The following is a 15,788-nucleotide window of genomic DNA, read 5'->3' on the forward strand; positions in this document are numbered from 1 at the left end:
TAATTGGTTATGGATGGTGTTATATTATCTGGCAATTATTCTCGGGGTCGGAGAGATTTGTTTTTTAATTGACAAGGGCACTTGAGCCTTTTCATAATATAAATAAATATTAATATTAAAAATTAAATTAGAAATTCATAGTTATACCAAATATATTTTTAAAATTCAAATCTATCTCCATTTTCACGTCCATGTTCTACTATGTCCATTTCCTGCAAAATTATTTTCATGAACCAAACAGGCCCTTCGCATTTATAATTTTTTTCCACGGCTGAAAGTCCACAGAGGTTTAAAAACATCCACGTCCACGCCACTCCGGTTGACTGGAGATCTAATAAAATAATAAAATCCAGTGTTAATTTTTTTGTAATAAAATCCATGTGTGGAACTGAAAGTCCAAGACCAATCTAGTGGATGAAAGAGACAATTATATATTATTATATTTATGTTAGAACTTTGAATCAGTGTTTTAAAACCCGGACCGGACAGCGAACCGGAAATGTCAGCGGGTCACGAGTCTTATGGTTCAACCGGTCGGACCGGCGGTCGAACCGGCTACCTAATAATTAAATAAAAAATAACATATATATATATATATATATTTAAAATATCACCCAAGTCTTTAATACAACAAGTTAGTAAAAATATACCACCACCTAAGTCTTTCAAAACACCTAAGTCATTAATACAACAAAAACACCATAATATGTTCTGGTCAAGTCATTAACATGATGCAACAAGTTCACAAGTACAACAATCTATAATCCACAAGCCAAACATTATAAGATAACTAATAATTTCATTACTTGCCAAAGATATTGGCAGATCTTTGTCAATCCACTTGATTAATCCAGGCATGGTTAGGCTCGAAAGCATCAGCATCTGAGTTGTAACTATCATCATCTTCCTGACCAAATGATCCTAAATCAATCCCTTCACCCTCTGCCACATTCACTCTTTGTTGATCATCTTCATAAACAAATACATCAAAGTAATCAAACCAGATTAAAGCATTATTAGGAGCAATATAATAAAAGTGACAGCATGTAATAAAGCTCTCAAGAAAATTCAAATTCAAACCTTCCTCTTCCTGCTACGAAATAATAGCTCTTGGTAGTGTTTGCTCATCATAAAGGAGATCTCCTTCTATCTCATCAGCATGAAGTAAAGAAGGATCATCTTCTTCCATTACCCAATACTCAATTTTATCAATACTTTCAAAATCAACAGGATCAGTTGCTTTTCTCTTGTTAGCAACTCTAAAATACACATGACAATAGCAAATTATAAGAATTCATTCATCCAATCTTTATGAATGCAAATAAACACAAAGCTTTAAATAATATACCTATTCTTTAAGCGAAAATTGTAATGAACATATACAAGATCATTCAACCTTTGATGCTCTAATCTATTCCTTTTCTTGGAGTGTATTCTTTCAAAGACACTCCAATTCCTTTCACAACCTGATGAAGATGCAGTTTGACTTAACAATTTAATGGCTAAGTTTTTAACATTTGGACAACTACTTCCAAAATATCGCCACCATTCATCTGCCATATTAAAGATAAAGTTAGTAGAAGAGATTTTACAGATAAAGTTGCAAGATAATAAATATAAAAGATAAATATATAAATCTTTACTTTACCAGGTCGCATTGATTTTACAGATTCAATAGCCAATGGATGACTGAAGCTACCACTCTTTTCCTGATATTGTGTGCCTTCTTGCAAGAACTTGGTCTTATTAGAAGAGACTTTCTTATCTATAACAGTAAGATATCCTTGCATAACCTCTGGCTTTTGAGAAAAGTTTTCTTTATCATAAAGAAAGGCAGGATTAAAGACATAAGCAGCTACATGAAGATTTTGTCGGAGTTGAGAATCCCACCTTCTCTTAATAATCCTTGTGTAGGGCTTGTACAAATATTTTTTCTTCAAAAAAGTACTCTTTATAGCTTTCCTTGCCCTATACATACCATCATAGACATACCCAAGTGATGGCCTATCATCAGAATCAACAATTCTCAACAATCGGATGAGTGGTTTTACAATTTCAACAACAATTTTACAGTCATTCCAAAATTTGTTGTCCAACACAATCATTGTGACATCCTTAGCCTTTCGATCCTTAGAGTATCTAGAGTCCATAAATGCCTTACTAGTTATCAAGGCTTGTATATCATGCTTGTGCTCATAGATACTCTTCAAAGCAATGAAAGTAGTGGCAAACCGTGTGGCCCCTGGGCGAATAATTTCTACCCAACCCTCTCTTTTCCTCAACCAAGCTAGCAAAAATGCATGGTTATATATGAATTTTGAAACCACAGATGCACGTGCTGCTAAACTAGTAACAATCTCCATCTTGCCTATGTCTGCCAAAATCAAATTTAAGCAATGGGCAGCACAAGGAGACCAGAAAATAGAAGGGTACTTGTCATTTAATAATCTCCCAGCAGCTTTATAATTAGCTGCATTATCAGTTACTAGATGAACAATATTATTTGCACCAGCAAATGCAACCATGTCCATGAATAAATTGCAAAGATTTTGAGCATCCTTAACTATATCTGAAGCATCTACAGATTTAATAAAAACAATTCCTCTAGGACAATAAATAAGAAAATTAATCAACTGCCTATTTCTTTGATCTTGCCAACCATCCGCCATTATAGTACAACCAGTTTCAGCCCAAAAACTTCTGCATTCATCAACTAGTAACTGAACCTCCTTCTTCATGTCTTGCAATATTTTACTTCTCACAGCATGATAATTTGGGGCTTTATAACCAGGACCAATAGCAGCAATAGCATTTACCATAGGTTGGTAGTAAATGGAATTCACAGCATTTATTGGAATACAACAATCATATAACCACCTACCAATAGCTAAATCAGCTCTATGCAAAGCTTCTTTACCTGCAAATGCACTTCTTATTCCTGGTTGTGCACCCGGGGTTGTCCTTGGGGCAAAGAACTTCTCTAAAGATTCAGATGCCTTCCTTTTTCTTGATTGAGAAGAACTTGGAACATTTGCTTCAATCACCCTTTCTTGAGATTGTAGAGGAGCCATTTCTTCCATATTTGAATCATTCCCCCCAAATAGACTATCCTCTGTTTCTGTTGGGTTATCTTGTTTTTTTGTTCTCTTTCCCTCAATCTCTTTCAAATTTTCCTCCAATCGAAAGCGAATATCATGAGGCACATTTTTACAACTAATGGCATCTCCTCTTTTCCCAGCAAGGTGCTGTTTCATTCTATTAATTCCCCCACCAGCAAATTCCTTTGCACAATACAAGCATTTTAAGCGAGGTTTGCCACCTTCTTTTTCGTTTGGTATTTGAGTGCAATGCTCCCATGTAGGATCTGATTTAGCTCTAACAGATTGAGTAGATGCAGCAGTAGATGCATGATCAGATGACGACATTTTCTACACCTAAACAAGTAAATTAACAAATTAAAAGCAGACAGACAATATGAATATAGCCTTCCTATTTTGTCAATAAACAACTCTTGAGTCTCAAATCGATTAGGACAATATGAATATAATTATAACCATATCCATAGATAAATCACAGAGCAGACAACACAGTATAAGAGTCTTGAATAATTCAGAATTCAGAAAATAAACAGCGCAGATAATAAAAAAAATGTTCATCCATCAGCATTCATACATTGCTAATTTGCTATTCAAAACCATGGCATTAGATTAAATTGGGCAGAGAGATAGATGAAGGAGCTCACCAGGACTGAGAGAGAGAAAGAGAGAGCGATCAACGATCAATGAAGAAGATGAAGAATGAAGGATGTTGAGTATCTGACTGTCTCGGTGTGAATGCACAGTGAGGGAAAAGTCTGACTGTGAAGAAGACAAAGAAGACGAAGACGGTGAATGCACAGAAATGGCGTGAATGCACAGAGAGGGAAGAGTCCGACTGTCTCGGTGTGAATGCACAGAGAGAGAATAGAGAAGAGACCCACAGAAACGGAACCCAGACGGCCGAGATTTGAGGAGGCGATGTGCGATGAGCCGATGACTGACCAGAACGACAGAACCCACCGGCCACCGTGCGAGATAGAGAGAGAACAGAGAAGAGAAGACTGAGACAGAGATCGAGACCGAGACCGAGACCGTGATACGCTGATGCCTGATTTCTTTCTAACTTCTGAGTCTAGCTGCGACGGCGAGCGGGCGAGGTGGCGTGACTGTAGGGAGTGAAATCTGAAGACCGAGCTGTACCGGCTGAATCTGAAATCTGAACCTGAAACTCTGAAAGTGAAATCCGAGAGATACTGATAGATAAGGGTTTTTTTTTAATTTTTAAAATTCCAATTTTGCCCCTCCTTTGACCCGCTTCTGACCCATTCAAACCGTTCCGGGTTCCGGTTCTTTTCCGGGTTTATAAAACCCATCCGGTTCCAGACGAGCCAACCCGGGTCAATTGCTCATACGGGTTAATTAGTTGACCTAACCCGCTTTCTTCAACGGGCGACGGTCCGACCGTCCGGGTCGGTCCGGGTCTTCAAACAGTGCTTTGAATCTATTCTATCATCTTCGGCAACTGGGCTCCAATCTGAACTCTTCATTCATCATTGAACCTTGCTTAACTTGGGAGTGGGACTCTGCCAACACAAGAACCGTGTTTTCCTCATGGCAATAGTCAAGATCCTGGAACAGTGTCAAGTTTCAGCTCCCCCAGGTTCAGTTCCTTCTTCCACTCTTCCTCTTACTTTCTGGGACATGCCATGGCTTCAAGTTTGGTGCCCTGTTCAACGTCTCTTCTTCTTCGACTTCCCACATCCCACCAATCATTTCCTCCATACCCTCCTTCCCATCCTCAAGCACTCTCTCTCACTCTCTCTCCAACACTTCTTCCCCTTCGCCTCCAACCTCGTTCTCCCTCCTGACCCTCTTCATCTCCACCGTTACCTCCTCTACCGCGACGGCGACTCTCTCCCCTTCACCGTCGCCGAGTCCTTCGCCGATTTCTCCCGCCTTGTATCTGACTCCCCTACACATGTTGCTGACTTACATCATCTCGTTCCCATGTTTCCCTCACCATCTACCTTAGAAGACGGCACGCGTTTGATTCCTCTCATGACAATTCAGGTCACGGTTCTACCCAACTCTGGGCTGGCCATCTGCATCGCTTTTGCCCACGTCGCCGGGGACGGCAGAGCGTTTCGCCATTTCATGAAGTTTTGGGCCGCTGTTTGCAGGGCGAGGGGGGATTTGGGCTCCCTTCCGGCAGGCTCTCCGCCTCTGCCGTGCCATAGCAGGGATATCATTGAAGATCCTAAAGGGCTTAAGCTCGTCTACTTGAAGGAGCTGCCGAAGATAGAGTTGAAATCCATGGAATTTGCACCCTTCGTCAGTGATGTTTCCTCCGACAAGGTTCGGGCCACGTTTGTATTGAAGCGGAACCAGGTTGATCAGATAAAGAGATGGGTTTCGATCAGATGCATCGGCGACGGTACAGGGACGACTCATATATCAACCTTTGTGTTGACTTGTTCTTTGATGTGGGTCTGTATGATCAAATCAGAAGAATCCCAGGATCAAAGACTTGATGAACCATGCAAATTGATTTTTCTAGCAGATTGCAGAAACCATCCAGACTTCACAATACCTTCTGCGTACTTTGGAAATTGCCTGACTATTCCAATTGTGGTTCTGGAGAGGGGTCGGTTAGTGGGCGAAAATGGGTTTGTCGAGGCAGTGAACGCTATCGAAAGCCGAGTGAGAGAAAGAAAGAGTGATCCTTTAACAGGAGCAGAAAAAATCATGTCAGACTTGAGAAATCTTTCCAAGTCTGAGCAACCTGCGTTGACAATTGCAGGCTCCCCGAGATTGGGAGCGTACGAGACCGATTTTGGGTGGGGGAAGCCCAGGAAGAGTGAAGTTGTTCATATTGAATTCTTTGGATGCATTTCTCTATCTGATAGTAGGCAGAGTGAGGTTGCAATTGAAATTGGGGTCGCACTTAGAAGGACTCGAATGAGTAGTTTCGCAGACAATTTGGAAAAGCAGCTTAGAAATATTAATTAATGTAGCTTGTGACTGAACCATTCAATTTGATTGGACATCGATACGCTTCATCTGTCTTTTCAAGTTCAACCATTACGATAAGGCAGAAGCATCCATCAGATCGAAATAATGGGAGGGCCTAAGTGGTACCGTTGTCCGTTGGTCAGACGGCGAACCTCTTATGGCTTTATTGTACTATGTTTGTTTTAAACAGTTTAACTAGCGAATAAATCTGTACAACCATTCCACGTAGTCCAAGTATGTTGTTTTCTTGACGGGGTTCAATCCCCGGGGGGATGACATGTGCTTGCTTTGTTTTTTCTTGCTTTGTTTTTTTTTTTTATTTGGGGAATAAGAAAGGTCACAGATAATACCGTGCAAATAACATCAATCAAGTGTGATTCGTCTAAAACATGTGCTTGCTTTTAATTCGATGTTATGGTGGGTGAGTGAGAGAGAGAGAGAGAGAGAGAGAGACTAAATAACTAACTGATCAAATCAATCTGCATTCTTAAGGGAAGGAAAAGTGAAGTTTCATTAAGCAGAGTTTTGAAGTTTCAAATTAAACAGGCACAATTACATCAGTGACAGTGTTGTATCATGTTCTTCTTCTTCTTGTTTTGTTTTTTCCTATTCTTTCTTCTCTCTCTCTCTAATTACCATAGGCTATGGGAAAGCTTTGATGGACTGGAATTAGCATGGTGTCTTGGCTTAAGGCAAATTCAGTTGGACTTGGAAATACCTTATCTGTCCAACACAAGATACAAATGAAGCAGAGCACATGTGGCTATTAAATCAAGACTTGTATGTAAAATTATCATAGTACTCCGGAGGAACTGGATATATATTACATACTAAACATGCTTATGGCAGGACTAACAGATGTATTGACTTTATGGTTACATCTGCATTATGATCAGAAGTGTGTTCATTATTTCGATAATTACCGAGTGGGATTCTCAATATTTGAATGATGATGTCCAAAGGGTCATGCATGTATCCTTGCGTGTGTTCTAATAATGTTCTTACTGAAAGACCTATTCCTAAAAGACTTATCGCTAATTTGTAATTGAGTAATGCTTATTTACTTAGCCTATCCAAGTTTTCACCTTAATTGAGTAACTCTTTCATAAATTCTGAGTTTTTGATGTTCCAGACTTGTCATAACTCTCATACTCGAGTATGCTTTGTTAAAGTGAGTAATGAGTCTCCTCTTTGTTTTTTGTATTCTCTTGCTTTTACTCCAGCAATTGCTTCATACACACACACACAGTCAAATAATTTCTTCTTACTCCAGTTTGCTCACTTCAAGAGTTCAATCAGTCAAGTAAGGATATATCTCGGATTATTGATACATTTTATCCACTCATTTAGGACCCATTTTATAAGTTATATTTTCCTTTTTGGTGCATTCATATTCTTAAAAGCAAAAAAATTGTCTAAAGGACAAAGTTGTGCATTAAGAATATTTCGATCCAAAAAAATAAACTTTTGAAAAAAAATATAAAAAAATTAGCAAAATGTATTTTTAGTGCAGAAGAAGAGTGGTCAAATTAGATTTTATAAATTCATTTTAGTTTAAGAGTAATTAAATAAAAAGTCAACATTTTATCAATGTTAGTTTGACCTAGTTTTGGGTTTGCATTTGTGTGAAAATTTTTATATAATTTTGTGCACCCAAGAACTTGAATATTTTAATAAATTCTCCCTCCTAAATATAAATTTAATTCAGTGCTTTAATTAAATTTTATGATATCACATGTTATTTAATTGAATTATGTTTTTATGTGATATAAATAACATGCGACTTGTGCATTAATTGAGCAAATGAAGTCAAAGTTTCATGAGGTCAAGGGCTGATGCAGTTGGACACTTTTTCTCTTAATTGAGTGGACTAGATCAACTTAAAATGTTAGTTTTATTAAAATGTGTATGCATGTATAATTTATTAAGAATAAATTCATATCTATCACCCTTCCAATGTTGATAATTTAAAGTCTAAAAATATAAATTTAGAGACATATTGAATTTATCATATCATAAAATGAATTTTATGAAAAAAATTAAAAAATGATCATATTCATGGAAAGATATATGTATCTTAGTTCACCTCTCAATTCATATGTGAATATTATCAAGTCTAATTTACGAGTGGTTTTTCCAAAACTATTTTCTACGTTGACTTTGTTCTTACTCTTCCACATAATTCATTTCTTTTTATTTAAAAATGCAATTTTATGATATTTAAAAGATAACTTTTTTGGCAATAAATTTTGCTGCATATATTTAAAAGACATTATAAAAGAATTTTATTTAATTAGTTAGTATTAACCTATATAATTACAATATTCACCCCTTCTAAAGTTCTAATATATAAAGAAAATTATATTTATTTTGATGTAAGAATACATGAGTATAGAGGATTTAAATTAGAGTATTTATCATACCCAAAAAAAAATGTGAATATTGATATATTAATCATATTTCCATAAATTAGGTGACCAGCATATTACCTTGTTACTCAAACTAAATCGCTCATACCTTTTGAGGTAAAGAAAAAAATGCTCCTCCTTGAAATCACAAACCTAGCTAGCTAATTAAGAAATAACCCAATGACAAAAATCTTTTCTAACAACAACTAATATCTGTGGAATTTTTCAAATGAAGGTCTACATTGACAGTAAATTACCTAGCCATCAAAGATGAACAAACCGAATACAGGTAAAGAAATGATGTAGAAAAAAGACTATGGTCCTGAAGCTAGAAATTGATAATTCAATAGCTCTGCTAAAGCAATTGCACACGGCCGAAACGTCACCGTCTACAGGCTCATGCCCCTTACTTTTGGGACAGGTGACCGAGTCTCTGCTCGGCATCAACCCTCAATAGCTTCTTTCAAGAAATGTCCCGTTGTCTTGATGCCCCCTCTCAGGTTATAAGCTACAGCTACATAGCTCGGCGGATTCGCGTCAAAGTGATAGCCTTATATAAAATATATTACCTTAGAAATTACATGATGTGGGGCTTTCTGTGTTTCAAGGTCCCAAGAAACGACAAGGATGATCTGATGACCGAAGATCACGACCAGAGCGTGACTACTGGTCGTCTGTACCAATCCGTCGGTCTCTGCTTTACCGTAACCGATCGTTCCCGTGGGGCTTGTCCTCGGGGGATGGTCTTGACAAGTTCACAATTTTTTTTTTTTTAATATTCTGAAACGAGAGAAGGATTATGGACCATCGCGTCAGATTTTCTGTTTCTTCTTACTTCTTCTTCTTCTTCTTTTGTTCCGTTTCTCTGAGATATTTCATTTTAAAAACCATTGACGTCAACGTCTCTGTACATGTGAAGGTGCTTGGCAGTGTCCGATGAGTGACGGAGGTCGACGGCGATGACCAGCCTCAAAGACCAAAGACAGTGGCTAGAAGGATACTTCAGAGGGAGGTTTTCACTTGTTGCTGAAGACATGTCTCAGGTTTAATTTATCATAGCCTATATGTTCTACTTAATATTTATTGTTGAAAGAAGGAAAATATAACTTCAGGTGTGTGGGAATAAATGGCCGTGAACTGAGAGCTCAAGTTTTTCTTTGGCTTGCAGTTAAAGAGAAATTTGTAAACAACAGTGAGAGGAAATGGAGGCAGATGACATAACAGAAGGTGGAGCATGTAGTTTCTGTAATTATGGGAATGAAGATATAGGGATCTGCAGGTGGGATAGAAAAGTTATGGACTGATGCAAAAGTACGTCGTGTGTTATTTTTTTTTTTTTTGGGGGGGGGGGGGGGCATGTATTCAGAAGAATACATTATATATTGATGATTTAAACCTCCAATCAACGCCCAACTACATGTTATTGTAAGGCAAAAGAGTTGAAGGTTGGCCAGTTGGGTAAGACTCAATATCGACAGTTAACAATTATGGTGTTAATTCTTATGATGCCTCATCTCAGACAACCAAGATAATTTAATCAAGGGCTTCTCAAAATACTTTAGCTACCACTCTGTTACCGTTGCAGAACTAATGAATATCCTTGAAGGAATCAAAATTTATTGGGATGACAAATTTGATTAAATTTGTATTTTGATTCTCTTGAAACTCTTACGCTCATTTAACGTGAACTTTCTTATAGTCATTTCCTCATTTAAATCATTAGGAAAATCAGGGAATTCGTCATGAGAGACTAAATAATCACATTTAATCATGTCTTCAAAGAAAGCAAATAAATATGCTAATTGGCTTACACATCAATCTTCGTATGATAATTTAGATATAAGGATTTTTGTTTTTCACTCAACATGGGTATAGGAATTTTTTTGTACTCAAACATGACTTGATTTGTCATCATTTTACATGGATTTTCCTGTGGCCTTTTATTTTTTGTTAAAAAAATCTGGAGTGATCCTCTTGTTTGTAATCATTTTATCACCAATGGAGAAAAAAAGAAAAGAAAATTTCTCTCAATTGGAGGTAACTTGAAAGAATACTCAGAGTCAGAGGAATTTGGAGACTAGGCACTAGAATTGGTTATTGAGTGTTACGTTCATTATTTTGAATAACTATTGAGGGGGATTCTCAGTATTTAAAATGATGATGCCCAAAGGTGATCCTCATTTGTGTTGTAATAGTGTTCTTGATGAATTCTAAATGAAGTTGCCCTTTTGACGTATTTTTTTTGGGGTAACAAAACATATTAGTTTTCTACATTACAATGAAAGGGTTTACAAAGAATAATTACCGGAAAAAAAAAACGAAAGAAAGAAAGAATTAAAGAAAAGAACAGGAGGTTCCAAAAAAAAAAAATATAGTTAAGTTTCTAATATTTTTTTTAAAGAAGTTGCAAATATCAAGTTAAATTAGTGAAAATTCAAAAATTCTAATTTTAAATAAAAAATTTAAGTTATAAGTATAGATCTTAATTACTAATGGGGTCTTGTCAACTTATCTTAAAAACTGTTTCATATTAATTTTTTTAATAAATTCCTATTAATAATTTAACAAGTAATCATTTGTAAAATAGCAAGTCCTCATTACTAATTTTAAAAAAATTTCTTAATAATTTGACAAATAAATTTTACCAAAATGACAATTTTATATAAGCTTTTGGTGATAAAAATAAGTAAACATTTTGTAAAAATTAGTGTATATTAAATTCTTCAACAAGCTCTCAATTATAATTTAACAAGTAATTATTTATGAAGTGACAAGTAAACATTAAATTCTTGCAAGTATTTGTTTGGAAATTAAAATATAATTTGACAATATATATAAAGTTGTGTATTACATGACTAAGTATTGCTGGCTTTGTGGCAAGCAATTATTTTTGGTGACTATGGGATTGTAGGTTCAAATACTCTCTTGGTCATATTGAAAATTTAACTTGTCACCAATGGCAGACCTTTGGTAACTGGATATGTAATTGAAATTTATAATTTTCATTAATACCATAACACTAATACGAATTTGCAATTTTCATTCTACCTACGTCGTCAAACACCTAGCTTCACTGGAGATAATAAGGGTATTTAAGTATGTTCTTTAATTTAATTTAGGGTGTGCAATGAAATTTTAAAGTTTTGGGAGGTTGACTGAAATTATATTGGGTCAAGGAGTTGACTAAAATTTCCTCAAAATAATATATTTTCTACGTTTTTATTTATAGGAGAAATTATCACTTTTTACTTATTTTTTTATATAAGTAAAATCATATATTTCAATAAGCATTAATTACAACTTTTTAAATTATCTCTCATAATTTACATTAACAAGAAATAATTAATACATGCTTATATTGATTAACATAAGACATTTTTGTCCAATTCTTTTATTTTTAGACATAATTATTATTATTAACCAACTTTCTTAAATTATGTGATACAATTTTTTTTTTATATATAGAAACAAAGGGAGTAACTGCTAGCAATTGCATACATAAGTTGGCGTACAGAAAATGATTGTCATTTTGTGATGATAGTCGTTTTAGTGGAATGAAAACTGGAAAACGAAAATCACATACATGGGTTCTCAGTTCTGCAGCTTCGTGCCATGCATGGTTTCAATGCAAGACATATCTATTGGAAGCATATCTCTTCGGAGCATCACAGTAGCATCTGTTCACACTCTGACCCTGTAAAGGAATATAATGACTCGTTTATGTGTTTTCAATTTTCAGACCATGTTGCTCCAGCAATCTGAAACTTGAGATTCCTTTTCTTATTTTGTAACTAGTGTGGGTTCCATGAGTTGTCGTTTAGAGTACAAGAAATAAGATACTTCTTAGTTCACAATAATGTGTGACTTGTTAGAATTTTTACATTAAATATAGAATCCTTTTCTGAGACTGAATATTTAGATCTGATTTTTCACATTAGAACTGGGAAAATTTGTGGCTAAATGAAGTCTGATGATTTTAAGCCATATCACGTAGAGAATCAATAGTTATTCATACAAATTAATGAGGCATGTATTTAGTTCACTACTTGTTGGTTTGGCTCTCCATATTGCTTTAAATCATGGCATCAATGTTTCAATAGATAATAGGCCTTTGTCTGGGAAAAATTAAATATTGGAATATATATATATATATATATTCATCATTGCCTTGCTATATATTAAATTTCATTTAAAATTACACAGTATTTTCATATTTATCTTTATTTAGGGTTTTTCAATCAAAAATAGGAAAAATTATTCTACAGATATTTATAGTTTTACACAATTTTAAACTAGGTCTTTATAGTTTATTTTGTTTTAATCAAACTTTTATAATTTGATAGATTAAATATGTTAGTCCCCAATTGTTAAAATCTTTTAATTTTTCTTTTAAAAATGAATATTAAGGGATTCTATATTTTTATTAAAAAATATTATATAATTTTAGACTTAATTTAACAATTTTTATAATTCAAAATTTATGTAATTAGGTTATGCTTTCTAAATAACTTTTTAATATATATAATTTTTACAAAAAATAAATAAAAATGTAAGTATTGTATTAAATTAAAATTTTTTGACTAAAAACATTAAATCAAATTTTCTATGAATTTTAAAAGTTTTTTAATTTTAAAAAAGTCAATCATTCATTAGTAATTTTAATTTGGGGACAAATACATTTAATCGATCAAATTATATGCACTTGATTAAAACAAATAAACTATAAAGACATAATTTAAAATTGAAAACATTATAAGGATCAGTGGATTAGTTTTCTTTCGGAAAAAAAAAAAATCTTGTCAATTATACCTCCAATTAAAGGCATTTTTTTAAAAAAAATCTTATTAACCAGAAATGCCTTGTGTTTTTTAATATAATATTTAAAAATATTTTATAATTTTGAATGGAGTAATTTACTTTGAAAATATTATGATTTCTTTTAACAATAAGATTATTTGATTGACATATTTTTTAAACCTTTGCTTTTACGATAAAAAAGCCACCTAGCATGAGACTCATGGAACATCTGAGCATTTGAAGTATTTCAATATTATAAATAGAATTTAGATACAGTATTTATGTTGCAAAAGTCAATTCAAAAAGGAAAATCAATACCAAGTCAAGACCATGTAAATTCAAAAAGGGATCATTGTAATTTTTGACCTTATAATTACATTCAATTGGCCATTTGATCATAATTGTTTAAAAAATTATAATTAAATCTTTATAATTTACTTAAGCTATAATTTAATCCTAGTCACTGCCTTTTGTTAATATTTTGCTATAAATTTGAGTTAACTTTAGGCTGTTATTTACGGATTTATACAATTCATACATATTTCAATGATGTTAAGATAATATAGGGTTCATTGTACTGAGGAGAAAAATAAAAAACTTATAACGATCCAATCATAAAATTTCAAGATAAAAACATCAAATTAAAAATTGAATAAAATTGTAGGGACTAGACATAGAACTTTTCTATCAAAAAAAGATAATTACACTGGACTGATCTCGTGAATAAAGCACCTTATTAAAAAAAAAAAGTTAATATTATGTTTGAATGCATGTGAATTTAGATTTGAATTTAAATTTAAGTTAAATTTATTGTTTGGGTAATTAAAAATATTTTAATTTGAATTTAATCTAATCTATTTGTAATTTTAAATTCTCTTTAAACCGTTATTATTTCAAATTTTAAATTTTCTTTTCCTTTGTTCATGTTCGTTCATCGATTTTAATTATAATCGTTGGCGTCGACTAGAATCGGATTGCAACCGTTGTCCAGTCCCCATCGTTGGCTATCCAGTTACAACCAAGGCGGGGACTGGATAGCTAGCGATGACCAGGACGTGACCCCCTACATCATCTATCCAATGTCATCATCTGGTGTCAGTCTGCTACAACCATTAGGTGTTAGTCTATTGCATTCAACCTATGTCTATCCATCCTCATCATCCCATCCAAGACCGGTCTATGATTAGTATCTTCTATTTGTTTGCCTTCGTCATTTGGTGCCAAACGCTGCTCTCAACAAAAATGTTCTAGTGTCATCATCCATGTCCAATTCTCAACCTTTGGATTGCTATAATCATCATGTGCTAATCCTTATTTGTTATCTTGAATTTTATTTAAGATTCAAATAGAATATTTTAAAATTATAATTTGAATGTTTTTATGTCATTTAAACAAAAAATTTATAATTTATGAATTTTAAATGTAAGATTTTAAATATAAAATTTTAAATTTAAATTTTTAATCTAAATTCACTTATTCAAATGCAACCTAAATGTTTTCAAGGACAAAGGACTTCCTAGTTATGCAAAATATCTTTTACCGAAATCTTCACAATAAAATTATCACAGTCAATTACTTATTCTCAAAACGATGAACCCAAATTCACAATTGATGGGCAATAAAGACAACATCATAATCACAAGGCTTGAACAACCTTCCATCGCACAGATTACACGCACATAATTGTACTCCTTTTTTGGAGTAACTTGGGGATCGATCTTAGAACTCTTTACATCAAGGGAGAGATAATGCTATTTGAGCTACGTCATTGATATAATTTATACTTTTTCTATCTCAAATTATAAAACAACTTTAAAAAAATTTCTTTATTTCAAAATATGGGACAATTTAAAAAAATAAAGTTTTATCATACTCTTTAAATATTATTCTTTAAGTGAGGAGAGAATTGAAATAATATTATAATATAATAATTAGGCGTGTGAAAATAGTTCACACAAAAGTTAGAGCTTTATATACGACATTTTGCCTTGAAAATTATACGATGTGGGCCTAATGAAGAGATGCAGCAAAGAGAATATGTAGTCCTCATGTTTATTTATTTATAGTTTACTTGATTCTGTTAGACTGAGTTTTGTTCTTTGCACAGTGTCTCTAGTGCTTGGTGGATTTGTTCAGCTGTATGAACTCAGTAAAATCTTTCTTGATACTGAGTCTATTGATTAGATGAGAGATGAAAATGCAAATTGATGTGGAAAATAGTTTATATGCCTTGATGCAACCTTGAATGTACAGAAATAATCTATTTCCCTAAAATGTTTTGTCATTTTTCTTCAAATTTCAAAAGGAATAGTGTTGTAATGTTCTTAGGAGGAGAAACCAGTGTAGTATGTTTTTATGCATGATCAAGATGAATATAAAAATAATAAAAAATGATTTTATTAGTTTCATTGAGATAATTAATTCATGACTGCCTGCACCAACTTTATTTGCCTGCTTTGTGAATTTACTCTTAAACGCCAATATTTTTTTTAAAAAAATGACAGAAAAAATTGCTCTAAAATATGCAAATATC

At 33.6% G+C, this 15,788-nt stretch overlaps 2 protein-coding genes across 3 annotated transcripts; one reads left to right on the top strand and one right to left on the bottom strand.

Annotated features, from left to right (window-relative positions):
- Window positions 1-663: 663 nt before the first annotated feature.
- Window positions 664-4,579, bottom strand: LOC129296150 (uncharacterized). 2 transcript variants are annotated; one of them, XM_054934739.1, is made up of 5 exons: window positions 3,743-4,579; window positions 1,649-3,434; window positions 1,349-1,553; window positions 1,081-1,259; window positions 664-969 (listed from the first exon to the last, which is right to left on the bottom strand). In XM_054934739.1, exons 2-4 carry the CDS (start codon window positions 3,423-3,425, stop codon window positions 1,094-1,096), a joined length of 2,148 nt encoding a protein of 715 aa, XP_054790714.1. In that variant the 5' UTR covers window positions 3,426-3,434; window positions 3,743-4,579; the 3' UTR covers window positions 664-969; window positions 1,081-1,093. The 2 variants fall into 2 exon arrangements, with proteins under 2 accessions (XP_054790714.1, XP_054790713.1); XM_054934738.1 differs by having other exon boundaries at window positions 664-1,259.
- LOC129296151 (coumaroyl-CoA:anthocyanidin 3-O-glucoside-6''-O-coumaroyltransferase 2-like) lies at window positions 4,567-6,169 on the top strand. Its single transcript, XM_054934740.1, has one exon. The coding sequence runs from the start codon at window positions 4,650-4,652 to the stop codon at window positions 6,045-6,047; it is 1,398 nt and encodes a 465-aa protein (XP_054790715.1). The 5' UTR covers window positions 4,567-4,649; the 3' UTR covers window positions 6,048-6,169.
- Window positions 6,170-15,788: the final 9,619 nt, after the last annotated feature.

The sequence above is a fragment of the Prosopis cineraria genome, unplaced genomic scaffold, assembly GCF_029017545.1.
Source record: "Prosopis cineraria cultivar Desert tree isolate PC_DT_omini unplaced genomic scaffold, ASM2901754v1 PC270, whole genome shotgun sequence".
Classification (NCBI taxonomy): domain Eukaryota; kingdom Viridiplantae; phylum Streptophyta; class Magnoliopsida; order Fabales; family Fabaceae; genus Prosopis; species Prosopis cineraria.

Excerpts from the sequence above, each read along its gene's own strand:
- LOC129296150 (XM_054934739.1), bottom strand. The coding sequence starts at position 3,425 with ATGTCGTCATCTGATCATGCATCTACTGCTGCATCTACTCAATCTGTT. Across the intron at positions 1,554-1,648 it reads TGTAAAATCAATGCGACCTG|ATGAATGGTGGCGATATTTT; the intron begins GTAAAGTAAAGA and ends TTAATATGGCAG. Across the intron at positions 1,260-1,348 it reads AATTTTCGCTTAAAGAATAG|AGTTGCTAACAAGAGAAAAG; the intron begins GTATATTATTTA and ends TGTGTATTTTAG.
- LOC129296151 (XM_054934740.1), top strand. The coding sequence starts at position 4,650 with ATGGCAATAGTCAAGATCCTGGAACAGTGTCAAGTTTCAGCTCCCCCA.